The sequence below is a fragment of the Anser cygnoides genome, chromosome 5 (assembly GCF_040182565.1).
Source record: "Anser cygnoides isolate HZ-2024a breed goose chromosome 5, Taihu_goose_T2T_genome, whole genome shotgun sequence".
Taxonomy (NCBI): Eukaryota; Metazoa; Chordata; class Aves; order Anseriformes; family Anatidae; genus Anser; species Anser cygnoides.
Window position 1 is genome coordinate 49,875,249 of NC_089877.1, and position 26,929 is coordinate 49,902,177.

Genomic DNA, 26,929 nt, shown 5'->3' on the forward strand with positions numbered 1-26,929 from the left:
AGTATAAACCCAACCAACGAGCACCAAAACTCCATTAGGCATGGGTCATTGAATAGTGTGTGGGTGGAAAAACCTTTCTTGTACTAAAATCACAAGCCATGTAGTGCAGGTGGGAGTGAGAACTAGCTACTAGTTAATGATTTATGTATAAGGAAACCAGTTCAGCCCAAATTATATTAATGCTACTTGTTAAGGAGACTAACTTATTCTGCAGAGCTAAGCCAAATTCTGCTCATAGGCTCATGCTCACTGCACAAATCCCTGTCTACACTGGACCAGGCTGATCCTGACAAGAACACTTACAATGATGCTCTGTGATCACCATTAAACCAGGGAATGATCAAAACAAACCATAATTCAATTATACTTTTTTTATCAATGATTTTTAATTAAAAAAAAAAAGCTTTAAGATAGTCCTTGCTGGCATATTCAATATGAATTGTTCACAAGTCGTAAAACAATACAAGAGTTGAAAGCTCATTTTCTGCTGCAAAGAAAAAAATGGCTGTAGGTTAAAGTGGCAGGATGAGGGTCATAGAAACCATTCATTTTAAATTACAATATTTCTCTTTTGAAAATAATTATGACTGCAAAATATAACATGCTTATTAACTTGGACAGCCTGCAAGTAGGGATTAGGGAAATGAGTGTTTAAGCAGAAGCAGAAATTCTGTGGAGCATTTGTCAAGCTGGGCAGTGAATCCTTCTCTCTGCACATGTACTGTTTGCAGGAGGACCTGGTGGTATAAGGTGGTGCTGTATGTGCTATACCTTAAATTACACTTACAGGCTTGCAGTGTCCAGTGCACCTCATTGGGTGACAGGTTGGCCAGGCAGCATGGCTTTTTCGAAAACTGATGCTCCATTTGAACAGATGAAAGCTACCTTCCTTTTTTTTTTTTTTAATTGAAATGACTGTGAGCAGTTTTCTGTCTTTCAAAGGTCTGAACAAAGTTAAAATGCTTCAAGTACAGCAGGAGAGAGAAGACTTGTCTCAGAGACCCTGCATACTGAGACCATTCTTTAGTACTTCTACATGATCTTGGTTTATACTTTCCTTGTCTCTGGTCAAGCCTGCCTCTTCTGTAGTCCATATGTCAGCCAGCCATTTCATCTGTACATTGGTAAGGCTCATCTCTGCTTAATCCTGCTGGTAGGAGACAAGGATGCTGGATTTCTAGGAGTTAATTCTTCCTTTTCCAGATTTCACGTAGGATATCTTCATTCCAGAGCTGTTTATAGGCTACTTGGATGCTTATCTTTCTAAAGACATAATCTCCTTTTTGGTATTTTGGGTTTCTGATTCATTATTTTTGTCCACAGCAATGATATCATAACCAAAGCACTGAAAGTTAACTAAAGACAAAGCTCTTTTTTTGTTGACTTTCTGGTTCAGTTGCAATTTTATCCCTCACTAATTCTAATTTTTTAATCTATGGGAATGACTGCTGTCACTTACGCTGTGGTAACTCACACTGAATGGCAGAGGGTTACGCTAGAGCTCGCTGCAGGTAGTATGCATGTGGTTGGCCACAGCTTGGGAATGTCACTTAAAATTTTCTGTATACATATAAACACAATGAGAAATTTTATACACGTTATTAGGTAAATCTCCATTTGGCATCATTAAGAAGTCAATGAAGATCTCTCTCCTCCAGCTAAGGACTGATCTCTACCAGTTTTCTGCCTCATTTACTGACCTGGGGTACTGGCTAGGGCTGGCAGCTCTTTCCGCTTGCTGTAGGAGTCCCAGGATCTCTGTGGAGCAGCTCCTTTAGGAAGCAGCTGGTTTTTCTGTCCCCCCTTCACTACCTGGATGACATCAGATGTCAAAGTCCAAAGGAATCTTTTAAAATGATTAACTAGATGCAGGTTTGGGGATACTGATTTGAATAACAAATCTGTGTAATCTTGGCATGCCTTCTACCTCTTTGTTTGTATTTCAAATAATCTACAGAATGAGTTTATTGGGTGAAATATGTCTTAAGAACAATGATTTATTATGCATACTGGAGAACTCTGGTGGTGGACTTTTGAATTGTGTTTGTATTACGCAGAGGCAGACAGGAAAAACTCCCACCACCATATGTTCTGAGGATTTTGTCAAAACTAACCTTTGTAGCTATGATTCACTTGTTGAATACAGAACATTTGCAGCAAGTTGTGGATGAACAGTCTCCAGACTGAGGTTCCTGTCTTGCAAAACACATGTGCACGCACCACGAACAGTCTTGAGGAAGTCAACGTGATCCCTTACAAATTACAGAGATAACTCAAGGAACAATTTCTATGAACGAGGTACGAGCCATGACTCTGCAAAGGCTTGCATGTAGATTGATAGTTTGAAAATGTGTAGTCAAGTGTCTGGGTTGGCCTTTAAAGACTAGGGGTGAGGAATCATTCATGGAAACACATCAGTGTGTGGCCTGAAATACCAGAGAGAATCTTCAAGTGCCAAAGGTTGTCTCAGAAAATCTTGAAGTACCCAAAGATAGTTCCCACAGAGAGATAGTGCAGTCATACTACTATTTATTTACTAGAAACAATCTTTCAACTCTACTGTCAAAATAATACATATCTGTTTACATTTATACCACTGACACTGAGATTCAAGACTTAAAATAAAACTGGGCTAGATGCAGACCTGATGTGGGTGCTTAGCAATCACTGACTTCAGCACAGTCGTGACCACATTGCACTCTGTCTGGGCCAATTACTCCTTGGAAACAGGGAAAACCCCATCCGGAGTGTGAAGATCCTAAGGATGTATTGCATAAAACATAGCCTTATCAGGCTTCTTAGAAAGCCGTGTGACTGTCAAGACAGCATGATGCAGACCCGATTTCAGGAGAAAAGTGATTCATCAGGACCTAAGAGAGCAGCTGGTACCTTCAGAGTGGGAGGGGAGCATTGTTTATTTTTAAATCCTCTTCATGAAACCAGGCTCTGGCAGCAGGCTGGGCAATCCTTTCAACCATCAGACCTAGTGCTTTGCTGTAAGGGTGCCTGGTGACATTGCAGAGAGAGGGGTACAGAAGCAGCAGGTGGGCCACCACGGTGCCTGCCTTCCCAGCAAAAACACTTGAAGAACTTTTACAGATGGTGGGTGCAGAGGAACCTTGCAGGGAAATAAAGGGTCTGCCTTGGCTGTGAGAAAAGCAACAGAAGTCAGTCAGAGACCAAGAGAGACACGTAACCTACAAATGGTCTCCAAAAAGCAAAGTGAAAAATGTTAGGTAGTGCTAGAGAAGAGGTGGGGTGCACTCAGCATGTGCTTGCAGTGCATGACCATAATGAGATCACTTGTCCAGGACAAACTCAAAAGGGAGAGTGAGTGATACTGGGACCCTGTAGGGAGTTGAAGGAGATTGAATATTTGGGAAGTTTTTGGTGGCTGAAGTGTTTTCTAAAGATCCCTTTTCTACCCAGCTACATTCCTCAGTTCTTACATCAAGGTTATTGCATCGTTATTCACTTAGCCAAACGCTCCCTCATGTGACTTCACTGATGCTCCTTGAGTACACAGGGATCAATTTGGCCAGTGGAAACCACTACAGGGATCTCAGAAGCTTGAGCTAATAAAATCTGCAGTGGGTGAGATGTCCACCCCTGATGTGCACACTTCTAAACATCAGATGCACTCTGCACTGAAACAGGTGAGGAAAAGAACTGCAGGGTCAGAGACAGCCCCGCACAAGTACTCTGGACCATTACACTCCCTACTGTACTGCCTCTTCAGCACAGGTCGCCCTTCTGGGCAGGCTTTCTGCAGAAGGTCTAACGATAACCATCAGCTTCAATTTTCATGCATGGCATCTGCTTTTGGGTTGAGCTAGTCAGAATTGGTTCGAAGACAGAATGTGACTGGTTTAAATCACTTATAAGTGCTCATGTCAGATGAAAACACACTATTTTCTTGTATCATACTACCTTAAAACTCTTTAACTTCCAAATGCAGAGCCACATTACCACTAGTTTTAGCTTACGTCAATTCTTCGTGTATACAGAAACATCCACAGTGCTTTACACGCACACAGGGCAGAGCCTCAGTATACTTTTTATCCTTCCATTGAAAAGCAGCAGTCATGCAAATTAACACCAGCTGAGGGTTTTTCCATCCAGATTTATTTCAACAATGGTACCTTTCAGGCTTAAATAACATTAGGGCATATTTTTATTTCTTTTTTATTCTTGAAACAACTTTGTACTATGGAATTTTCATGAGGTTATAATACAGCTACATGCTACAGAAAAGATTCAGTAGCAAATTTTGTGAATAAGCCAGATTGGAAAACTTGAATGACCACAGACTCTATTGATCCTATTGCTCTGCTTGTTCTAGGTAGAGAGAAATGAATACATAAGTTGTGCTGATGCAAATACCACATTTCTGATCCAATGAAAGCTGACTCTTGTAAAGGTTGGGCCAACAGAAGGCAAATACGGCTACAGGCTCCCCAGCTGAAGAAGAGAGAGCCCTACAGGAATGGCAATGAATGCTACCTCGGTGACGCTGGGTGACCAGGCACTCCAAGAAACTTAGCTATTCACACCAAAATTATTGCTATCAGAGAAGCACAGGCTGAAAAGTGATTCTGTGGGATCCAGTAAACTCTTAAAATAATAAACTCTGAAATAATATTCTGTTGTCTGCATTAAAAACTAGCCAGTCCCCTAGAAATATTTCAAAGACAAATACGCTAGGTAGGACCCATCCAACTCTACAGCACTGGGTCATTTGTCTCTTGCCATTCTTCTCCCCCTGGCACCTAGCCCAAATAGCATGAATCACTTGGCTCCTTTCTTGGAATATGGTTTCCCTCCCAGTCGCTGTGATCTGTATCAAGGATTTCTGTCATTTCTGCTCTCATTTACTTTTATTCCAATTATTGCGTTGGCAATAGGTGCTGTACAAACACGTACTGAGAGGCAATCCCTTTGCTGAGGACCTGTGTTTACACAGATGTGATGGCCAAGAGGCAGGCGAGGAAGAAATCCATCCCTCCCCTGCTCTGCCATGTCCCCGTCACCCTGAGCTGCACGTACCCAGGCCCAGGTCAGTGCCCTCATCTGGTGTTGGCCAGAACACTGTCTGTGAACCATGTGGTAACATGCCTCATGCTAGAAAATCCTCTAATGGGAATAAACAATCACTTTCTGATGGGACCTGAAGCTGGGATTCTATCTATTTGTAGGGTGGCCCAACCTCCGAGGAGAACATGTATGCACAGAGCAGTTGCAAGCTTGCATTCTTAACTTTAATCCTGTAAAAACCTTACATGCATATTCCTTTTTTTTTTTTTTTTATTTGGTGAGAATTGCTGTAATATATGAGCCTGCGATGGTCTATTGAAAACAGACCCTTGAATAGGAAATGGAGAGTTTAGAGGTTATAAACTGCTAGTAATTTATTATTCTGAGATTGGCATATATTTTGGCGAAGTTAAAGTTGGCTGGAGTGATAGTGAGTGATGAAAGATGTTATGGCGGTTGAGAAGTGGCTGAATTCCTTTGTTTCCAGACTTTTCACTTTTTTTTTAAAAGCGCAGAATGTTTATATAGAAAGTGTAATATTGTTTTATGAGTATTTGCTGGACCCTGCTAAAACCAGGCATTCAAGCTTTACTCTTTTAACAAAGTGTTTTGTTATAGAATTCCTCTGTGTTTTTTTTTTAATGTTTCTAAATTAGGGTTAAACCAGGTTGGTATGTGGGGGCCATGGGAGAACAGCCCAGAAGTGAGGAACTGTCTGATATCTAATGGAGTGCACTTCGTCTCCAGGAGGCGATGTGATGGCAGGAGAGAGGACTCCTCCACTAGGCACAAAGAAGCGATAACACGGGCACAAAGCAGGAGAAGGAAGGCTTTTAAGCACTGGGAAAACCCTCAGCACATTGAGAGTTTAATGCCCCTAGTTTAAGATCCTGCCTGCCCCACGTCTGCTTTCTGGGCCACCAGAGCCCGCTTGTTCCCCATGTCTCCGTTCCTTCACTGGGGACCCATGCACAGCTTTAGCCCGTGGTTATAAACTGCCATTCCTCCTTCTTGATTATCTCTATTTTCTCCTCCAAGACGGTGGTGTATGATGAGCCTGGACACACTCAGGAAGCACATTGCTCTTTCTGATGTTCCTCTGCACATTTCCTCTACATTTATCTCCTCCAGGTTGGCTTCTCACAAAAGTTGTTGGTTTCCTGCTCCTTGCTTGGCCCACTGAAGTCAGTCTCAAGCTGTTTTGTTTTTATAATAAAGGACAGCCTGTATACAGAGCTCTGAGCCACAGGACCCCAGGATGTTGCATCAGCAAGGAGGAAACTTTATTAAGGAATGGAAGCTGCTAAAGCACACTCGATTTAGCATTTTGTTGTTGTGGGCCATTGCGTCAGGGCTTCCTTCAAGCTAAGTACAGTAAAAAGAGCAGCCACTTCTACAGCTAGAGGAAAAACAACCCCAGGCTAACTTTTAAGCTTTTTGGGAACAAGAGAGTCATTTTTCTGATCGTGCCATGCAGCCTGCGTTGTGATAACTTTCTGAGTCCCATTTAATACTCCCACTTTAATGAAGACCTCACATAATGCTTCTACTCTGCTCCAGCCTATTCGCATTATAATCTACTTAACTCCCTTTCCCAAGTAGCATTAAGAACTTTCAGTCCCCAAAAAGACCAAGCAAAGGTTATCTTTCTTGTCCTAGCAATGCTGGAGAGCAAATAAGCCAATAAGGAAAAAGTAGGGGAAAAAAGCAAAAGCTGTTGCTTCAGAGAAATTTAATAACAAAGTATAGGAACCCTTGTTCTTACAAAATAAAACACTGACCTGCCAATGGCTTCAACAAGGTGAGGATTATACCTCCAAACTATACAATTATTTTTATTTTTATTTTCAAACTCCTGAAAATATATATATATATATATATTTAGCTTAGCACTGTGAGGCCTCAGCTGGAATACTTTTCACAGTTTTGGGCACTGCACTTTGAGAAAGATGTGAACCAACTGGAGAGAATCCAGATGAGAGCAACAAGAATGATCAAAGGTCCAGAAAATGTGATGTATGAGGAAAGACCAAAAGAATTGGGTTTGTTTAGACTAGAGAGGAACAGTCTGAGGGGAGACATGACAACAGTCTTCAGACATGTTAAAGACTGTTGCATGGGGAAGATAAACTGTTCTCTGTTTCTACTGGAAGTAGGCTGAAAAGAATAGATTTAAATTACAACAGGGGAGATTCAGATTAGACTTTAGGAAAAACTTTCTGTTGGTTACAGCAGTTATACCTGAGAAGCCATTACCTATGGAAAACTGTGGGATCCCATCACTCGAGGTCTGGGTACTGGTATAGCTGGGCCTGCTTTGAGGCAGAGGCATGAACGATACAACCATTCCAAGTCTTTTCCAGCTTATTTTCCACAATGTTAGGAATGTAGGAGAAAGACTCTGTGTGAACAGAACATTTTTTTTTTCTCTGAAGGAATTTAGACGTGTCTGAGCCAAGGGGTCTTTGAACAGGAGGTCGGCTGCACCCTTAACTACAAAGTCAGTACTGTTACCTTATAACCATTACAAACTGTTTGCAATTATTCCGCTGAAAACCAGGTGAAAGTTCTAATTCTCACCTGCTCTGAAGCCCCTGGACACTATTCTGGCAGTGGAGGCCTGGGCCAAAGAATCTGGCTGTAACAAAGCGTAACACCCTAAACATTGTAAAACATGCCATCCAGTGATAGATTTCTATGAACTCTGTTATATAGAAAGATTTAATACAGAAAGGAACCCAAAGATGTGACACTTTGTTAGAAAGTAGAAGATTACATAGTACAACATGTATTTTGGATTGAATTTACAGTGAATTTTAAGTATAAAATAGAATCAAAGAAAAACAGGTGAAAATAAGACAAATGCAGGGTGAGTTAAGACAAAGTGCCGGACTGATAATTTCAAAGATAACTGGGAATGTAAATTAGCACTTCTAAGATCCTTTGTTTCAATAGGTGACTTTTTTGGGGGGGTGAAGGGAAGGTTCTACTTGGTTGTCTGCTTTCCATTTATAATGAAAAAAAAAAAAAAACCAAACAACAAAACAGGCGAGATTGCAAAAGCCAGCTTTTTCCTCAGTTTCTTTGGTGCTTTTTGCTAAGCAGCCTTGGAGCTACGAAGGTTCACAGTCTTTGAAACGTAGACTCATACCCTAGAAGTGTTTACAATGGAAAAATGAGTCCTTAAAATACATGACCGCATAGAGAATCGTATGGGATCTGCTGCTGATACACCTCCAGAGGACTGCATCCTGGTAGGGGCTGTGCATGAAGAGGCTCCCTCCTCAGACAGGCATAGGTCGCTGGGTCTGTGGAAATACTGACTTGGTTTTGAGCTGCTATACGTACTGGCTTCTGAGGAGAGAGTTCTGCAGAGGAGGAACCGTGTCTTTTGTTTTAATGTTTACAGGGCACCAACTCAAGGGTTAGAACGAGTACTGTGATACGTATATCCTCAGCCGGATGACAGAGCTTCCCCTGAAGTTGATGACGGTGTTAACAGTGATCATTTCCAAGTCCAACTGAATAGTACGGGGCCCTTTCACGGGACGGGTCATCACCAGGGTAGCACTGATCGGTCCCGTTTGCTGTACACAAAACAAGAGGAAGCAGGTGAGATTTCCAAAAACAGTTCATGAAAGCTATCATCTCAGGTGAGACCACGTTATGTCCACAGGCCTCGAGCAGCCAAAATAACACTGTTTTCTGTTGCATTGTTAGAAGCTACTGCAATTCACAGGAGAGCTTCATTTCAGCGTTTGGCTCCACCTCAGTGTTTTGTATGAACTATCACCTTCTACAGTTTTTAAAGCCTTTGGGAGCCCTGCACATAAAAGAAGCTATTGTGCATAGAAATTTGCTATTGTCTGAGTGGGAAAAGATGAAAACATGGTTTTGGAGTATGTACAAATAATATCACATTTTTTTGGTCAGATATTATTTAATTTGATGCAAAATCTATTATTACTTTGAAGCAGCAAACCCCAAGAAGGGGTTATGTTACCAGAGCTTTGAGAACAGATGTTTCTCTATGAGTGGAATCAGGGTTGGTTGTACAACTGCGTATGTTAATGTTGCAAAACCTCACCCTCTGAAGAGAGCTTTAAATATGTGAAGGCACGTCAGAAAATCTGTCCTTTAGTAAGTGGAAGCAGAGCTTTGAAATATCTGGCCAGAACAGTGGATTATGAGAATTTAAAAATTAGAGTTTCTGATGTTAAAACCAAACGTAATTTGGTTTCCAACAGAAGCTTATGTACATAAAGTGGGACCTGTTTTACCATGAAAAGGAGCATTTATGTTGTATTTGATAATAGAAGCCCAAGAAAATGGTGAGGAGGAACTGGCCGGGCTGTCCAGGGCCAGGCTGTGGCCCCGGTACCGCAGCCCACCATGCAGCAGCCGGGCGGCCCTGTGCTTCCCAGTGCCCCTTCCCTCTCTGCCTGCTCCTGCTGTTCTCAAAACAAGGAATAAGCACCACCTGCTGGCTACAAACCTGACACACGAACGTGTTGCCGGTGAAGCAAAAGGACGGCTTGTGCAAGCAAAGTAATCTAGGTGACAAATGAATGGGTATGTGATAAAGAAATACAAAAAAAAAATAAAAATAAATAGCAGACTTGAGCGGTGAAGCTCATCAGTGGAGCCTTAGGAAGTGCCAGGTCAGCCCAGACAAGGGGAGGTCAGTGGGATCAGTAATGGCTTTACAACAGGAAAGAACTTGTGAGATGTGCATGATCATTCCTGGATCACTTGTCATTTTGGGAATTTCAAAACTTTTTATTTATATATATATATTTTTAATATTGAAAAGTTTATACTGAGGCTCGCATGAGGAACATGTTTTGAGATCTATTGAAATCTGTCATGCAACCATTTTCTGTGAAGCATGGGAGCCATCAGTAGCCACCAAACATCACTTAAGGTGAATATCAAAGCCAGACCAGCACAATGACCTGCATGTCTGCATGTAAAAATGTCTCATACTGAAGGTTTGAATGGTATTCAGTAAAAGAGTTCTGCTGTCAGAAAGAAATTCAGCTAACAAGAAGATACTCCAGGTTTTCTCCCAGCCAGCACCAGACTTACCCGCATGTAGAATTCCCTGCCCTCGTTCCCTGATTTGATTTGGAAGATGTAATAGGCTCCAGGGTAGCGAGTTGTTGCTTGCATCTGAAAGATGTCAGAAGGCACTGACCGCCCAGACACAATATCCATGACTCTGTACAAGATGGTGAATGGCTGATCTCGGCAGCCAGGGTTTTCAGCTGGACACATGCAGCGGCTAAAAGGGAGAGAGGATTGTCATCAGTGGTTACAAATTCCTGTATTACTTCATTCTTTACATGCTGATACAGCTGCAAAGAACAATCAATCAATCAATCAAGTTGTCAAACAGCTAAAAGAATCAATGAAAATGTAATGAATTTGCGTATTTTTAGTATTCTCTGTGCTACTCCAGTCTGCTTATATCCCTGCCTTCTTTTTCTTGTCTTCTAGGCTTTGCCAAAATATCTTGGCATCCCACGTCTCCTTAGCTCACTTGAAAATCAGTACTGTCTTTAAGGCAGCTCTGCAGGTGTAGAATACCTTTTACATGTTTGTCCTGATAGTAATTTAAACTGAACTGTCCCCAGAATTAATTATTGGATCATTCCACTGAAAGTGCTACATAAATATTATATTAGCTGTTTAAGAATCTTTTATATCGTACACAAAAACATACAAGGAGACATCCTGGGTCAAACCAAAACCATCAAATCCAGAGCCCTAAGGAAGAATAGCAAATCAAGCATATGATGCTTCCACCCCAACAGCCTCCAATCATTTGTGACTCAGAAAACTCAGAACGGGTTGCCCAGGGAAGTGGTGGCGTCACTGTTCCTGGGGGTGTTCAAGGAAAGGTTGGACGTGGTGCTTAGGGACATAGGTTAGAGGGTGACATTAGTAGTAGGGTGATGGTTGGACCGGGTGATCTTGAAGGTCTCTTCCAACATTAATGACTCTACAATTCTATGATTCTATATTGTTAGCCCACAATGCATTTCTTATCCATCAACTTGTCCATCTTCCCTTTGCACCCTCAGGAACACTTGGCGTCCATGGTACCGTGTGGCTCCACAGCCCCTGGCAAGCAGTGCACGGCCCCTTGCTGACCCCTCTCCTTGCACGGCCCCTTGCTGACTTTGATACCCTCAGCTCTTGGGAGCAGACTGTCAATCCCTGCTTATACTCCACATGCAACTCAGGTTTTTGTATTTGATCCTGTCATGGCTGAAGAGTCCTAACTTAGTTGCTTCTCACAAGGAATCTATTCCATGATTTTGTCCATCTTTGTGGCTCTTTATGAACCTTTGTCCAGTTACATTACATTGCTCTTGAAAGAGGGGATGGAACTGCATGGTCTTGAAGATACGGGTACACAATGGCACGTGTTCTAAGGATATTCCATACCTCAATTTCAGATTGCTTTTCTGACCTCTACTGAGTATGGCAGACTATGCAACTACCTATAACAGTCCTCAAACCTCACTTGGACTATGATTAGATCAGTGCTCTTCATTTACCTTGTGAAGTTGGCAGTCTTTTTACTTTACATTATTCTGCATTGAATTTCATCTGCCATTTTTGTTGCAGTCATTGAGGTTTTTTCCACAATTCTCTTCTTATCTTTCAACCTCTTATTCATCTGTGCCAGGGGTTGCTCACTTACTTATGGCTACTTAATTTCCATAGAAGCCTAAATTAGGGTTCTTTTCAGAAGCCTTTGGAAACCCAAGCAGACCGTATCAGCCTATGCCCCTTAGCCATAAGCTGCTGAGTTCTTCAGAGAACTCCAATAAAGTTGTGAGGCAGGATGTCCCTTTATAAAATCCATGTTAGGGAATTTACTGGGTGGAAAATAGTTGCTTTCCCCCCCCCCCCGTATTTCTTCTATAACCTCCACTATTGACACCAACTTCAGACAATTCCTCTGGCAAATCCTCCATACAAAAGTTCCTGGCATTACAAACACCCAATCCCTTCCACAGAGAACACAGATGCAAAGAATTTGCTTGTCTTTTATACTGACCACTTCTAGACATATGCCACAAATTAAATGCAGTCACATCTAGATATGAGCCAAAGCCACCAAATACAAAGCTCAGAGATCAAGAGTTTTGGTGGAAGATGATTTGTAAGTACTCTGCAGTTGGGCTCTGAGGAATTTAGATACATAGACTTTAAACATTTCATCTTCTAGTTTAAGATTCTACCACCTCTGAAGATAGGTAGAGCCAGAACTGGCAGAACAGAACTTGTCCATTCCTCAGCTGCCCTAGTTCAGAAAGCAATGTAAAGACATTAATTCATTGTCATGGGAAGCAGTGGATTCTTCATCTCTTGCTTATCTATAAAATACATTAGGCTACCAAGTAATCCTAAGTAATTGGGTTTAGTGCAAACACTATGGATGAAATTCTATGGCCTGCAATGCTTAGAGATATAGCTGGAGCTGAAACGTTTTGAGCCCCAGGCAGGTACATACAAAAATGTGAAAGAATCAGGCAACTTTTAGAAACGTGCTGCCTCCCCCCTGATTTGTTTGCCCAAATAGTTCTGTATTTAAACAGGAACAGTGCTAATGGCCGCATTCAGATATACCCAATTTCCAGACAATGCAAATCAGTCTGTGGACTTTTCAGCACATTTAGCCTTTAAGCAGCAGGAAACTACTTGGACCCTGCGATAACTAGCATCTAATGTTTTTAAAGTACTTCCTGAACATGAGCTAGTTAATATTTACAGGAAATACTCATATTAACAAACGGGCTACATTTGAGCATATATGAAGTCAATTAGTAATGTAAGTAAATGTCTCATTACATTACAAACCTTGCTGGTTTTTCTACTCACTGATAAGTGTTTTTCCAGTCTAACTTCCCACACATCTGAGTATCATATCATATCCCACCTGGTGACCTGGTAAGGAATTGCAATTTATTATTTGTATAAAGCTTACTAATGGTAAATGCAGCAACAGCATGTATCTATAGCTCTTTAGGTACACTTCATGGTCGTGTTGCAAAAATGCAGCTTATTTGGTTCATTAGATATGCTTCACACAGACAGAATTTGCTTTTGTGGCTGTGGATATGTTACTCACTTCTCGTTAATCTGGATATAAGGATCCTCGCATCTTACTGGATCTAAACATTTATATTCTCCTGGGATATTGAAACACGTTTGCTGTGGAGTGCAGGTGAAGTTTCTAGTTTCACATTCATTGATATCTAAAACACAAGAAACAAGAGAAAGACAAGCAGGGAAGTATATGCAAGACACAGCTCTTCTACTACAATGTCCATCGTAAGGAATTGCCCCCAAATTCATAATGCTCTTGCACCATGAGAAGTGGCTTTTTGATAACCAGCCCCTCTTTTAAGACCAGTTTTTACTCCATTCATTTCTCGTTACTGGAGTGATTCCATATGCTAAGTGCTGCAAAAATAAGAAAGAAACTGGCTGCTCAAGCTTTCTGACCTTACAGAATGTGAAAACTAAAGAGAGATGTGCAGCAGAGAGGAAAGCATCTGAGAGCTTTACTGTGTAGCTGTTTCTTAGGCAGTAAAGCCTTCCTTACACCAATTGACCTCAGTGGGACTGCTTGTGTGATGATGTTCTCACCAGAATCACATAATTGGCCCCTACGAGTACGTCACTTATGCAATGCCAAGACCAAGCATCTCAGTCCTTGAAAACCTCTTTCCAGACACAGGACCTATTTTCTAGTCCCTCTGAGTGCTGGAATGTTCTTACCTTGGCAGCTTCTGCTATCATCAAGCAGGTTATAGCCCGAAGGACAGATACAGTAGTAAGAACCAGGCCCATTTACACATTCGTGCTGGCAGAGGAACTCTGAGAAGCTGCATTCGTCCATGTCTGCAATGGTAAAACACAGTTTAGAGTCTTTGGCTTCACAGTCAAAAGAGCAGTCCCACAAGCAGGGGCCATCCAGACTACGTGCCTATCACCCCAGCTGGAGTTTGGCACCTTCCAACTCCTTAGAGCTCTGAGGCAGCCTGGCAAAATACTATTAAACAGGTTCTTGGCTAAACCTCTTTTTTTTTTTTTTTCCTAGGGAAACCAAGGCCGCTGCTCAACACAATGCATGGCTCTTATATATTTATTTTTCTTTTTGAATACCTGTCACCAGTTGGCTGTGTTTTCGGTTCTGTTTTACGTCAGAGATAGTGGTACTCCAACAACAAATCTGCAACTGTAATTTGTAAGGAGAGACTTGGTGGTGCTTTTCTTTCCTTTTTTTTTCTTTTTCTGGAGAGCAAACTTCCCTTTCCCAGGGCCACATGGGTCCCAGCAGAAATCCTGCAGCCAGCCCTGGCTGTTTTATGTTTCTTAGCCTCTAGCCAGTTACTTGCAAGGCGTTCCAAGCAAGACTTCAGACTTCATCCCAGCTTGGGTCAGACCTACTGGAAGGCCCAGAGATCTCCCAGATACCCAGGAAGCTAAACAGGCTGTCCAACCTCTGATTAAAAGCAGAAAATGATCTCTTTTCCCCTTTTACTCATGAATTGATCAGTCATCATATTCTGCAGAACTGTGCTCAAGCGAGAAAGATGAACTTCTGAGCTGCACATGGAGGCATGGCTGACTGAGGAGAAAACACATGCAAAGGCGCTAGACTGAGGGAGGCTGCTGTTAATCATTTCCTTATTTCTCCGTTCAGGGGAAGTAAGAAACAAAAGCCAGAGTCCCAGCCAGGAACTCCCAAGTTCGTATTCCCAGCTCTGACATGTTGACTCTCCCAGGCAAATCACTTTTACTCCTCAGACTGAATTTCCCTTTCTTTAAATTGGGCTTAGACCATTTATACACTTCTGTTGTTTTGTACAGATGCACTTGAGAAAGTATTTGAAGTCCAAATATGCTTAAGTGGCTTTATGTCTGCAACCACATAATCAAAAGAGAGATGAGATGAAGGGAACTCTACACCTACACAGTCCTGTTAGTGTGTGGCTTGCTCCAGCGAGTTCACTGAGAAAAGCACTCCGTAAGGGGACTGGGATATGGCCCACCCCCTCTAGGTCTCCCAGCCCAGCCCTCCAGCACCATCAGATTCAAGTAACCTGTGAGTAGCTGCTGTCAAGTGCTGGAGGTACATAAAGCCCCAAGGCCCCACATTGCTGCTGCCGAACCACACGGGGCAGACACATCCAAACCCTTCTGCAGTGCTTCTGGCTGCTGCATCTGCAGGGGCCATTCCCTTTGCAAGCCTCAGTGCTGTCCAGTGATTACTTGTGAAGTGAAAGAAGCTCATTCAGAGGAATCTCACCCACTTCCAACAAGCGTTTGCTTGTGCAGAAGGTTCAAGAGATGGTTTTCTGCCCTAAATCTGAGTGGTGGAAAATCCCTTTTGCAGGCTTAACTCTCAGCCGCAAATGAGGTTTAAGCATAACCTCTCCTGGCACCATTTTGTACTGGCAATGTTTGTGTGGTATTGCACTCAACTTAGGTGATTCAGGCCCCTGGCTAGCTCAGGAGCATGTAAACAGGCAGAGAAGTCTAATTTAGAAGCAGAAATTCTACTGGAAAGCAGAAATCTTAAGTTAGGTGCTGCAGCTCTACATGTTAAGACCCTTTAGAGATTTAGGTCTTTGTACTCTCCCTTGTAATAAGGAGATTTGCATGGAGGAACAACTTCAGAAACACTAATCTATATACAGACTGCGTATCACATGTCTTCTCTTTCAGAAACAGCATGTTACATCTGTTTACTGTAAATTAAAAAACAAGTATTTTCCAGTGTGTTTTTCCTTCCAAGAAATATTGGCTGGATTCTCTAATTTTATCAGGCTGTGGGAACATTAAGCACAGAAATAAGTTTTGCCTTCAATTAAAATAAAGCAATAAAATAAAAACAAAAACAAGAGAGGGAAAAGTAGAGTGACATAAGCACAGTTTCATCTGCTATGAACTGAACATATCAGCTCTGCTAAGAAACCATATATTACTTCTGAAGTGCAGCCAGAACCATCCAGGGGAAAAGAGGGAATGTTTCAGACAGAAGTGTGCAGTTGTAAGAGCAAGAGGAATACATGCCTTCTACTGGCAAATGGAAAAGTGCTTTATGCATGACTATTTCTTTAATCACAGAAGAATGTTCTAGGACCGTCCCTAGTTTACTTGCTTTAATAAGGCTCCCATTTATCACTAGAAAGCGTTTTGTATGTTTTGCTGTTATCTTGGAGCTTTTTAATATTTAGCTTTTTTCTTTAAAACTATTTGCAGCCATCCTCCATTGTGCTTTTCCGGGCATTTGCTGTGCCATTTAACTGGAAGAATCAGATTAGCAGCTATCCTGCTGCTAACCATAGACCAAAGCAGAAGACTTGTAAAAAAGCATGTACAAAACAATACTTCGGGAAAGGAATAGATAAAGAAACCAGACCCAATAAATAACTGAAGACAGTTACCACTGCAGTTAACTCCGTCAGCTTCCAGTTCATAGCCAGGTTCACAACGGCAGAGAAAAGAGCCATAGGTATTGACGCAGGACTGAGTGCAAGGGTTTTCGCCTGTGCATTCGTTCACATCTGCGGGAAACCAATGCTCATTGCATCAATGACTTCTCCCCAAACTCTATTTTCAATTCATTACTGTAAAGCATTTGAAAGAGATTATCTGTACAGTAAAAATGGTTTGTTCTGAAAAACATAACCAAGTCAGTAATGTTTATTTTGATTCAAGATGATGTTTGGAAAGAGCATGTTGGAAACACAACATGCATGGAAGTGAAGGATTTGGGGAATATCTTCATTCAAAAGAATAACATGGAAGATGGGGTGAAAATTTTATTACAAAGACTTCTCTCTTTATCCTGTAATTTTAAAATTGTTGAACCGATTTTGTCATAACAGACCTGAGACGAAATGCAGGAGCATATACCTGAGGAATTAAATGCAATGAGGAATGGTCCTTATGGAAACCTAGGGCTATGACAAAGCCTTTTTTTTTTTCCCCTTTTAGGACATTAGCAGCTTCTGGAAGGTCCTCACATCATTAACACAGACCATTTCCTGGAGAATGTGGGAAGATGCTCTGCGTTGCTGCTTAGCTAAGGAGAGGCTTCATGGAGAGGTTGTGTCAACTTGGATTCAGGTAGCACATCACAGCAAAAGGTGGTCAGGTGCTCAGGACCCTCATGTGGAGCTTGGGAGCCTCGGATCTAATTTTTTCATCTGACAGAGATTTCCTGTCTCAGGTGCGTCACACAGCCTCAGATTTTAAAAATACTTCAGTGCCTAAATCTCAGTAATTTCCGTGAGTGTCTTTAGGGGGGTTTGGCCTTGTGTATATCTCTATGGATGCATTGCTCACGTCGCACCTCTACCCCTCCTAGGTACTGTGGTAACAAACATATGGTCACATGGGAGCTACAGAAATACCTCAGACAGACTAACCTGTCAACATTTCAAAAGCAATGTTGGGAAGGTTACCTGTATGCTAAAAAGTAAGCAAGTTTTAAGAGTGTTGCTGGGTTGGGACCAAAGATTTCAGATACGGTACAGCATACACAGTACCTTGGCATGATCTTCCGTCATCATTGAGGGTAAAGCCTGGGTTGCACGTGCAGGAGTAGGAACCGGGCACGTTGGCACAGAGCTGCTGGCAGTAGCCATAGCGACATTCATCTATGTCTACAAATGAGAAAGAGAAAAAGTAGAGTGATCTGCATTTTCATGTGCAGACACAAAGCATCAAGCACACCGAATCAATAGTACCAGTAACAGAGAAGTGACCCAGCACAGTGGTTACAGACCTAACAGCCAAACATGTAGGTGTTCAGACCCAATTAGAGTTAATCATGTCTCTGCTCAAAAGAATGCAGTAATGCATTTTTTCCACATCTGATGTCTGTCAGTCGGCCCTATAAACTGATTCTCATTGATGTAATCTTCAGCTCAACGCTACATCATCGGAAGGCCCAGTCAGTCCCTGTAAGCGTTACCTCAAAGCCTACCTGATAGCCAGTACAGCCCATCAACACAAGTACAGCCAACCTCTTTGAAAAGTTTTGTCAGAATCAAGAGGGAAATATCTTTTATCTCCACATACACCAAAGCTACTCACTAAAAAAGCAAGAAGTATTTATTACTAAATGCAGTTTGTTTGTTTGTTTGTTTTCCCCCAGACAGGGAGTTCTCTAAAGACCCTCTTTTCCAACAGTCACATTTTATACGAATCTTTAACTGACATACTAAAATGTAAACAATAAATTTGCTGCCAAAATGAAATAGCAGTTTGGGCTGAAATGCAGCATTAGAAATACATGGAGTTGACTGTTACAAGCACAAACAAATGCTGTAAGTTATGTGTGGTGGAAGTGCTAGAAGAATTTTGTTCCTGGCCTAGGAACTGGAGTAGTTGTCTTGTCCAAGGCTTTACATTTCCTTTGGTATAAACTGGCTTTTGATTTATGGAGATTTTTTTTTATGGCTACTCTGAAAACTTTGCAGCCTTCCAATAATGTTCTAAACATTGAGTTCCTGCTTAGGTTTTTCTTATGGGTAATTCAAATAAGATCACAGAGCACGTCTTACTCCTCATTCCATAACCATCCCTGCTGATCTCTAGAGTCATTGTAATGACAGCAGATGACAAAGCAGGTACTGGAAGACAGTCTTTATATAAATGCTTTCTGTAAATACAGCCGTGATGGAATGTTTTATCAAAGCAGTGCATTATTTTTTGCCAATTTGAAAACAGAAGAGTGTATGGAAAAACTATAATTATGTAAAAGTCTGGGGATGAGTTGGAAAAATAACAATCCTGTCTGCCGAAAGACTCATGCAAGAAGGGACAGTTTTGAATGTCCATTCCTAAGGCTCTCAGGAGGGTACGAAATAAGGGCATTCAATCAATGAAATGCTAAGCTAGGAAGATGACATCATTCAAATATGTGCTTCCTCAGAGTCCTGCTTCAAGAGAAGGATGCCCGCACTCGTTTTCATTGATGCTGCAACTTCTGTTAACTAGAAATTGCTTGCACTCCAGACTGAAAGCCAGCTCATACAGCTTTGAGCAATTTCAGAGAGCTGTAGTATCTGAATTAGATCTTCTGCAGCTTTCATACTCCTTTCAGCAGATCTGCTGAGTCTAATTCTACTTTCCATTAAACCAGTTTTGCGTGAGTTTAGTTTGAAGCAGTTCTACAGGTGTGAAATAAAGTTTCTGCAGTAGGAAACCAAGTGTATAAGTCTGCAGCCAGTTTGCTGTAAATAAGGTTTTGTGATTAAAGTGTGAAGGCACAGCTTTTGGTGAAGTGACCCCTATGAGAGATTCCAATGCATAAGAAGATCAAAATGACAGTGTTCTCCCTATGGTTCACATGTATACATATATATCTGCATGAATGCCAGCAGTTTGTTATTTGTTAGGTAACTGCTTCCTGTTTTGGTGTTAAATATTAAGAACGTTTTGGGAAAATGAATTCTTGAATGACTGGAATATTTACATGATGTGGTAATACCATAAAAACAACAATGTTGTGAATCTGTTTTATAAGTAGCTACATCCTGTAATTCAAGTTTATTTTGTTGGCCTCAATAGGGCAGTTTTACCATAGCAAGTTTCACGAAGGCTTTCTGAAAATGTCAAAAGTTTTGGAAATACTCTCTATGTGTAAAATAACAAGGACAATGGCACTAGGTTTCACTGTTACTAGCTTTTACGTCTCAGTGCATTCTTAATTGCAAGATAACCAAAAAGCCAGGGTCAGCTGTGGTATGTACACCAGCACTAGGCTTGGTCCAAATCCTGCAAAAAGTGACAGTGGTTTTAAGTAAATTAATATCTCATTTTGCTGGTGTATTACTTTAAATACATGCTTTGGGTTTTGCAGGACTGTTATCTCAAGAACACTACATTTTGAGAATAAGGACTTTTTCAAGGCTTCTTCTTGTGGGTGTTTCCTGTGGACACTGCTGTACTGGCTCCTCCTGTGTAAGCATTACTGGGATAATTACATTAGATAGAAGTTTAGCTTTTTGTAACTATGGTATACTAAGAGTACAAACACACACACAGAGAAAATGGCTCTAAAAACTCAGTCCAGACCTCTGATTACATTAAATGGCCTTTTATTGCCTTATGCCAGCACAAATCTCTTCTCCAAGGCCAGTGGAAAGTATGGAAAACTGAGATTCTTTTGACACACTAAAATATAGAGATTTTAAACAAAATTTGCTTCTAGCTCTTTGCATTGCCTTGTAATAATCCACCCCACGCCTACATAAAGTGGACAACACTGGGGTGTTATTGCTTATTCTAAATAGCATATGCAGATACTCAAATCAGTTCAGCAAAGCAGCCACTTCAGTTCTCTGGTATATCCATCAAGCAGCAAAGTGCTTTAGATCTGTGTCCAAGCCCTGAATGCTGCACACAGTCATTAAGTTTGGGCTGTAACTGGGAGAAGTAAATGGGTAACACAACAGTCAATGTAGAGCAGAATCCCCCTCCCTCATCGCCTCCCTACCACATACGCCCGTGCAACCCCAGCCTGGGCTTAGCTCAGTGCATCCGCACCCATGAGCTGTTCTCCACCTCCAGTTCCCCTTTACCATGTGATCACTGATTGCTGTGAGGGAGTACAGAGGCTTCCAGGAGAAGAGCAATTACCAGAGATTAGGGTGCAGGGGACTTGGGAGACTTCATATCCAAGGGGAACTACAAGATGCTGACTCCCCAAAGCGGGTACAGCTACGCAGACCCCCATTTGGATGTGGATCAGCTCTGTCCTCACCAGCCACCCCGCGCCTGCCAGGTGAGTTGCACAGCAGCTGCTTGCAGTAGTTAGAAAAGCAGCCACAAGGCAGTCCTGCACTGGAATTGGTATTTGGGAGGAGAAATTTGGAAAACAGCTGGAGAAGCTCCAGGGCTAAATGGGCAGGGAAACCCCGTTCTCCTTCCAGCTGAGGTGTTGTGACAAGACAGTCCCGCTCCGGAGAGCTGGCAGGCAAACAGCCCATGCCTGGGGGGAAAAAATAAAGAGCAAATACAAAAAGAGCTGTTGTGTCTTGTCTCTCACTCAGAGAGCTGTACCTAACATCAACATCCACTTCATCATCCCATGGGCACATCAAGTGAGGGGAATGGGCTAGGGGACAGAGGAGCTGGAAGATTTTCCCATGCTGTTTGTTGAGGGATGTTTTTTCAGAGAGGCTGAGCTAAAAGGATGAACAGGACATTGCTGAAAGGAAAATAAGAAGTCAAAATAAAACTGCTTGGAAGCTGCAGAAATGGCACCCATTTCAGAGCTACATTTTTTATTGCCTCAGGCAAAAGGGGTGGTTGAATCTAGGGATTTATGGGCCCGTTTCTTGGTATGAAATAGTTATCTCTGCTGGTCTGGACTGTAACTGTGTGGAAAGGACATGTCTGTTTGGGAATAAATCTTTTTGTATGTGTCCTAACAATTGATCTTATATGAAAGGGAATCCTTCAGACTGGGAATATGAAAATCCCCTGTGTAACATGGATGCTGTCATATGGCATTCACATCTACATTTTTGTTCCATGAGGGAGTCTCTCTGCCAGCGTGCTGTTGGCAGTTGTGAAGATGAAAGACATTAGTTTCTGTGTAGCCAAAGCTTTAACTCTGTGCTTGACAAAGATGCTCAGTGAAATTATTTCAGCTATTCAAAGGCACACAAACAGATGCAGATACGCAAATCTTATAAATCAGGTTTTTACCTAAACACTGGCCTTCTAGCAGCCAGTAGCCTTCAGTGCAGGAACAGGTATATCCTCCTTCAGTGTTTATGCAGATCTGGGTGGGGTTACATTGGTGAGAATCTGAAGCACACTCATCAATATCTGCAACAGAGAAATAAAGCGATAACGTGTTAGAAATTAGAACAAGAGGCTGTTCAAACTGTACAGGGACTCACAGTCGCAACGTGTACACTGGGTCTATGTGAGGAGCCAAAGTGTGGCAGAGCAGAGACAATTACTATAACCTGAAGTAAAATTCATGAAAATAAATGTCTGGGAGCTGTGGGAACTGAGTGTGCTCATCAAATCTCTCCCTTCTGCAGATGACCCAGTGTGTCACAGAGTGCCTCGGGAAAGGGATGCTTTTCATTACTTCCACATTTTCTTTGTCACTGACCTGGGATTTCCATGCTACAGGACAGTGTTCAACCCTAGGGAATGGCTGCTGAAAGGACTATGCAATCCAGCTGCAGAGTAAGAGACGAGCAGGGGGCTCAAGAGATGCACAAACACTGTCATGAGATTCAGACATACACAAAATATTACTTCCTACCCCCACCAACACAGACTATCTCACTGCAATTTTTCTGACATAAGGTTAAGTCAATATCAACCTTTACCTGCCAAAGAAAAAAAAAAAAAAAAGGTATACTTCCCTGGAATCAATTTCCTGAAAATAAAACTCTTTTTATTTTTTTTTAACCAACCTTATTGTTTTTAATGTCTTTGTTTTTTTATTACAACCCCTTAGGGTGCTTTTGTTGTGGGCTTTCTTTCTTTCTTTCTTTTTTTTTTTTTTTTTTTGCAAAGGAGGTGAATAACATTCCTACATTTATATAAGCCAGGACATTGGAACCTAACTGATTAAAAATGCCTTCCAGAGTCATAAGTTCAATTTGAATCCCTCCTTGCTCAGTCTCTTCCCTGATGTTTCTGGCATTGGGCTTGCCTCTAGATGTCAGAAATGGAAATATCAGAAGATAAATTGTGTCGTTTTTTTCAGCCAACTCAGATTTCTATGTTTTATTTATTGATACCTAAACTATTTTTTATTTCAGCATACTGTGCACTGGCCTTTGCTGAAGTACTATGTCATCTGAGTCATTCTACTCCCTTGATCCCTCCCTGACTCTTATTAACCCAGACTTTGTAGGGTCATGATTAAAAGTATCTCACAAATGCACTGGGCTGGAGCTGGTGGCAGAGGGCAGGAATTATGTCTCAGTGAGCTGGAAAATCCTAGCAGTCATGAATTAACAGATCCAGTCTAGCAGAGCAGCATATCTAACATGTTCTGATACATAAATAAATAAATACATATTATATATATGGGGAGAGTCTAGAGTTCTTATCTTGCCAACATTTGTATCAGTAATTTATGGCAAGTCAAACCTGGTAAGAAAACAAGAGTGGCACAATTAGAGGTAATTAACTCTGTCAGAAATAGGTTGGGGGAAGTAGGAAAGTGGTAAGATAAGAAGTCTAGACTATAAAGATAATTGATACATTGTTCAGGTCATCTATTGCTTCTGAGATTGGGCTAAAAATTCTGGACCCCCCCTTCGTACAGCATATCACACATAATTGGTACTATTTGAACACATTATCTAACCATAAATTTCATAAGAATGACGTTAATGTTTTCTAAATGAAAAAAATTTCCAATTTGTCATGTTTGCTTATTTTTTGAAGAGCAAAACCTTGGGATCTAGCCAACTCTTCTGTTTCCTGAGTACCCTGAACTTAAAAAAAAAAAAAAAAAAGATTTTCATTTTTCATGCCCACTGCTTCCCATATTATTAATAGGTGAAGCCCAATGGAGACAAAATGAGGGTCACAGTCTTACCACCAGGTATGGCAGCAATGCTGTTTGAAGACCACAAGTCCTCCACTTGGCTGCGGTGCAGAGAAAGCAATGGGTGGCTGTGGGATCAATTTTGTTCCTAAGACATCTTTGTAGCAGTTGCATGAGCAACACTCATTCAGTAAAAGTAAGGAATCACTCCTCTTTTCTTTACTATCTACCAAGGCATTTTCTCCCTCCTTGGAAATATTCAAAAGCCATCTGGACACGTTCCTGGGCAAGTGGCTATAGGTGGCTATGCTTGAGCAAGGGGGTCAGACCAGGTGACCTCCTGAGGTCTCTTCCAGCCTCAACCATCCCGTGACTCTGTGATTTGATTCTTTGCTTACTCCCAGTCTTCACCTTTCACAGTGGTAGAGGAGACATTTCCATTTGAACACAAACTTGTGGATTTTCTGCTCCCCAAGAAAACCTAATCAGCTTGACCTCCTCTACGCAGAACACCTTGACTCCCCTCATTTTACACTGAATAATACCTCACTGTTGTAATTAATGAAGTTTTATGCAACAGGTATAAACAGCATTGCTGGTAGCATCAGATATGTTTTTACCTGGGCCTGAGTGCATATGCCTAATTCTATATTATGTCTCCATCTTTCTCTAAGATTGCTCTTTACCGTGATGCACAATTAAACTCTGACAGGCCCAGGCAATGCAATCAGGTCAATAATTTTTGGCAAGCAGCCCTCTCAGTTCAAACACAGAGTATAATCCCAGCCGGTCTGCCAGGAGTTATTTACATTACATGGGCTCATTAAGTGAAAACCAATGTCTGCACACGGAGAAAAATGTTGGTGCAATGATTTGCTAACCATTAGGTATCCTCTTGAAGAATATCAGAGCCGGGAGACAGAGGGTGCCCATTTACACAGTGTGACATACAGTGGCAACTGCTGTGGTTAATAAAGTCAAAATTAGACATTTGATGGGAGGAAAAATAAGTTATATCAAGTGGGTAGAAAACCAGCCATAAAACTTAAGAGAGACTGCCTACATTTGATTCACTAGACTTAAGTGCCAGCGTAGAAACTATATCAAAACATTCCCAGGGCATTTTTTGTAGAGTGGAAAGTTGCAAATGGAAACAACCTGACAGCTAGTTAATAATGTGCAAATCATTCCTTACTTTGGTTGCACAGCTTATTATTTCTGTCCCATTCAAACACAGATCCTAGATGTGTTCATGCTCTGGAAATATCACTTCAAAGCCCATTCCGACCATCTCTGCCCTCGTCATGGGTGATATATATAACAGTAGAGTGTATATATATATATACACACATGTATACATATATATATGTATATATACATACTCTGATATATATATACACTATATATATGTATATATATACTCTGATATATATATACTCTGATATATATAACAGCAGAGTAAAACTGTGATTCTAAAACTGTAATTCTAAATGCTCATGACCCTAAGTTGTCAGTAGGTTCAAAGCAGATAAGACAAATTCATAGAATAAAAAATTATAAGGACTACGTAATACAATTGGCTATTGCATTCAGTTGTATATGGGCACCTGTGGTCAAGAAGTCCCTGAAATACAGTTCTCTGGAGCCTGGAATAATGCCTCTCACCCAGCATAATTTGTGTTGCAGACTTCAACACAGAAAGAAATCCCACAATGACTTTTCTGAGCCCCAGAGTTAGGTATAATCCTCTGGAGAGAAGAGTTACTAAAGTGAAGTAAGCAAGCGAGAAACCCTAGAAACCTCACTGTCCCCCATTCAAAATGTTCAGAGATGGTGATATTTGATGATTTCAGCATCAGTACTGTGAAAGCATCAGTTGGTGCCAGCCATCACAGGTATAGAAGGATGGTTTTCATAATACTGAACCTGCTTTTAGTGCCTTTCATCTCCAAGATCCTTAGAAAACATTACCTGCATCCTAAGAGCCAGTTCATAGTTAGTCCTTTTTTATTGGAAGCCTTTCGATCCTAGAACAAATTAAACTGTACTACAAAACCCTGCAATGTCCCACTTAATAATACTTATCAGTGCCCCTGGATTCTAACTGGGAAATTCAAGGCTAAGAAATTAAGGGCCTAGCCTGTGACTGCTCAACAAGACAGAAACCGGAACAGGCCGCAGGTGTATCTCACTTCTAGGCCTTTGTGTAGCCCAGTACAACCCGCCCTTATTGTAAGAATTTCTCAGAAATTTCATGCAGCCTCTACATTGGCTGGTGAGAGCCAAAGTAGAAGATTAATTATCATTCTGGAAGCGTTATGTTCTACCAGGAGACCGCAGGGGCACTACAGGCCCTTTCAGCTAAACTCGTTTCTCCCATGTTTCTCCCAGCCTTACTGCCCTGCCCTAACAACGCACTGATTAACAATTCAGTAGCTTCCAAGTAGCAAATTGAACAAGTTATCTAGCTACTACACCTTTTTTTTTTTTTACCCTTACAGACAAGACTGGGACTGTTGCTGGAAATTACTTATGAAAACAGGGCGCTAAGGATAGTCACAATACCAAATCGGTTTGAATAAATCCAAATTTGCCCAAGTGAACAGTGACCCTGGGTGTCTTCTTAAAGGTCCCCAACTTTGAGAGAGCAGCTGTTCAGTGCTTGAAGCCACATTAGGGAACCAAGGCAGGGCAGGGTGGATCCCTGTGCAAAACTTCCCTTGCCTAGGAATGCTTGGCCAGCTCTGGTCGATTGTGCTGCTGTGTGCTATCAAATCAGCAGTCATCCATAATCTCTTATTCTCTCATATGACCTTCTAGTTGTTGATATTACTGTTCCCACAGCTAGTTACAAGGGCAAAAGTCCAGACTGAAAATAAAATTTGACCTGAAGTGGGAACAATACACGTTGTTACCTCCCAATTGACTACTGAGAACAGACCCAAGGCCCCTCCACACCACTGCTCTCTGCTCCTAAAGGATACCACCTAGAATGAACACCGAGCACTGTGGCTCAGAGTCACGAGATCTAAAGACCTTTGGTTTACTGATTGAATGGGAGAATAAGTAGGAGGGATCTCCGCATACATTTGTCAGAAAGCCCTTGCTGTGAGATCCTGAGCCCAAACAGTCCCTAATTAACCACATCCCTCTCTCTTAGCTCAGGGTGTCTGTCTGAATAATTTATGCCTGCGGTGGTTTGGTCTAGCAACCCTGGGGTGTGATGTTCTGTTTATATGACATTTTGACAGAGGTGAGGTGGCTGGGGCACTGGGGTTTCCTCTGGGGATTGGAAGGGTGGAGAGAGTGGTTTCTTACATTTCT

General features: G+C 41.6%; 1 protein-coding gene across 2 annotated transcripts in view; it reads right to left on the reverse strand.

Moving 5' to 3' along the window:
• Nucleotides 1-2,512: 2,512 nt before the first annotated feature.
• FBLN5 (fibulin 5) overlaps nt 2,513-26,929 on the reverse strand; it is a 52,152-nt gene continuing 27,735 nt past the window's right edge. Inside the window, exons 5-11 of one of the 2 annotated variants that reach the window (XM_013182156.3) lie at nt 21,790-21,912; nt 17,616-17,732; nt 16,509-16,628; nt 13,834-13,956; nt 13,181-13,307; nt 10,123-10,318; nt 2,513-8,621 (exon numbers count right to left, since the gene is read on the reverse strand). In XM_013182156.3, coding sequence (XP_013037610.1) covers nt 8,460-8,621; nt 10,123-10,318; nt 13,181-13,307; nt 13,834-13,956; nt 16,509-16,628; nt 17,616-17,732; nt 21,790-21,912 — 968 coding nt within the window. In that variant the 3' untranslated portion in view covers nt 2,513-8,459. The remainder of the gene's footprint in view (nt 8,622-10,122; nt 10,319-13,180; nt 13,308-13,833; nt 13,957-16,508; nt 16,629-17,615; nt 17,733-21,789; nt 21,913-26,929) is intronic. The other variant, XM_066998270.1, reaches the window with a different exon arrangement.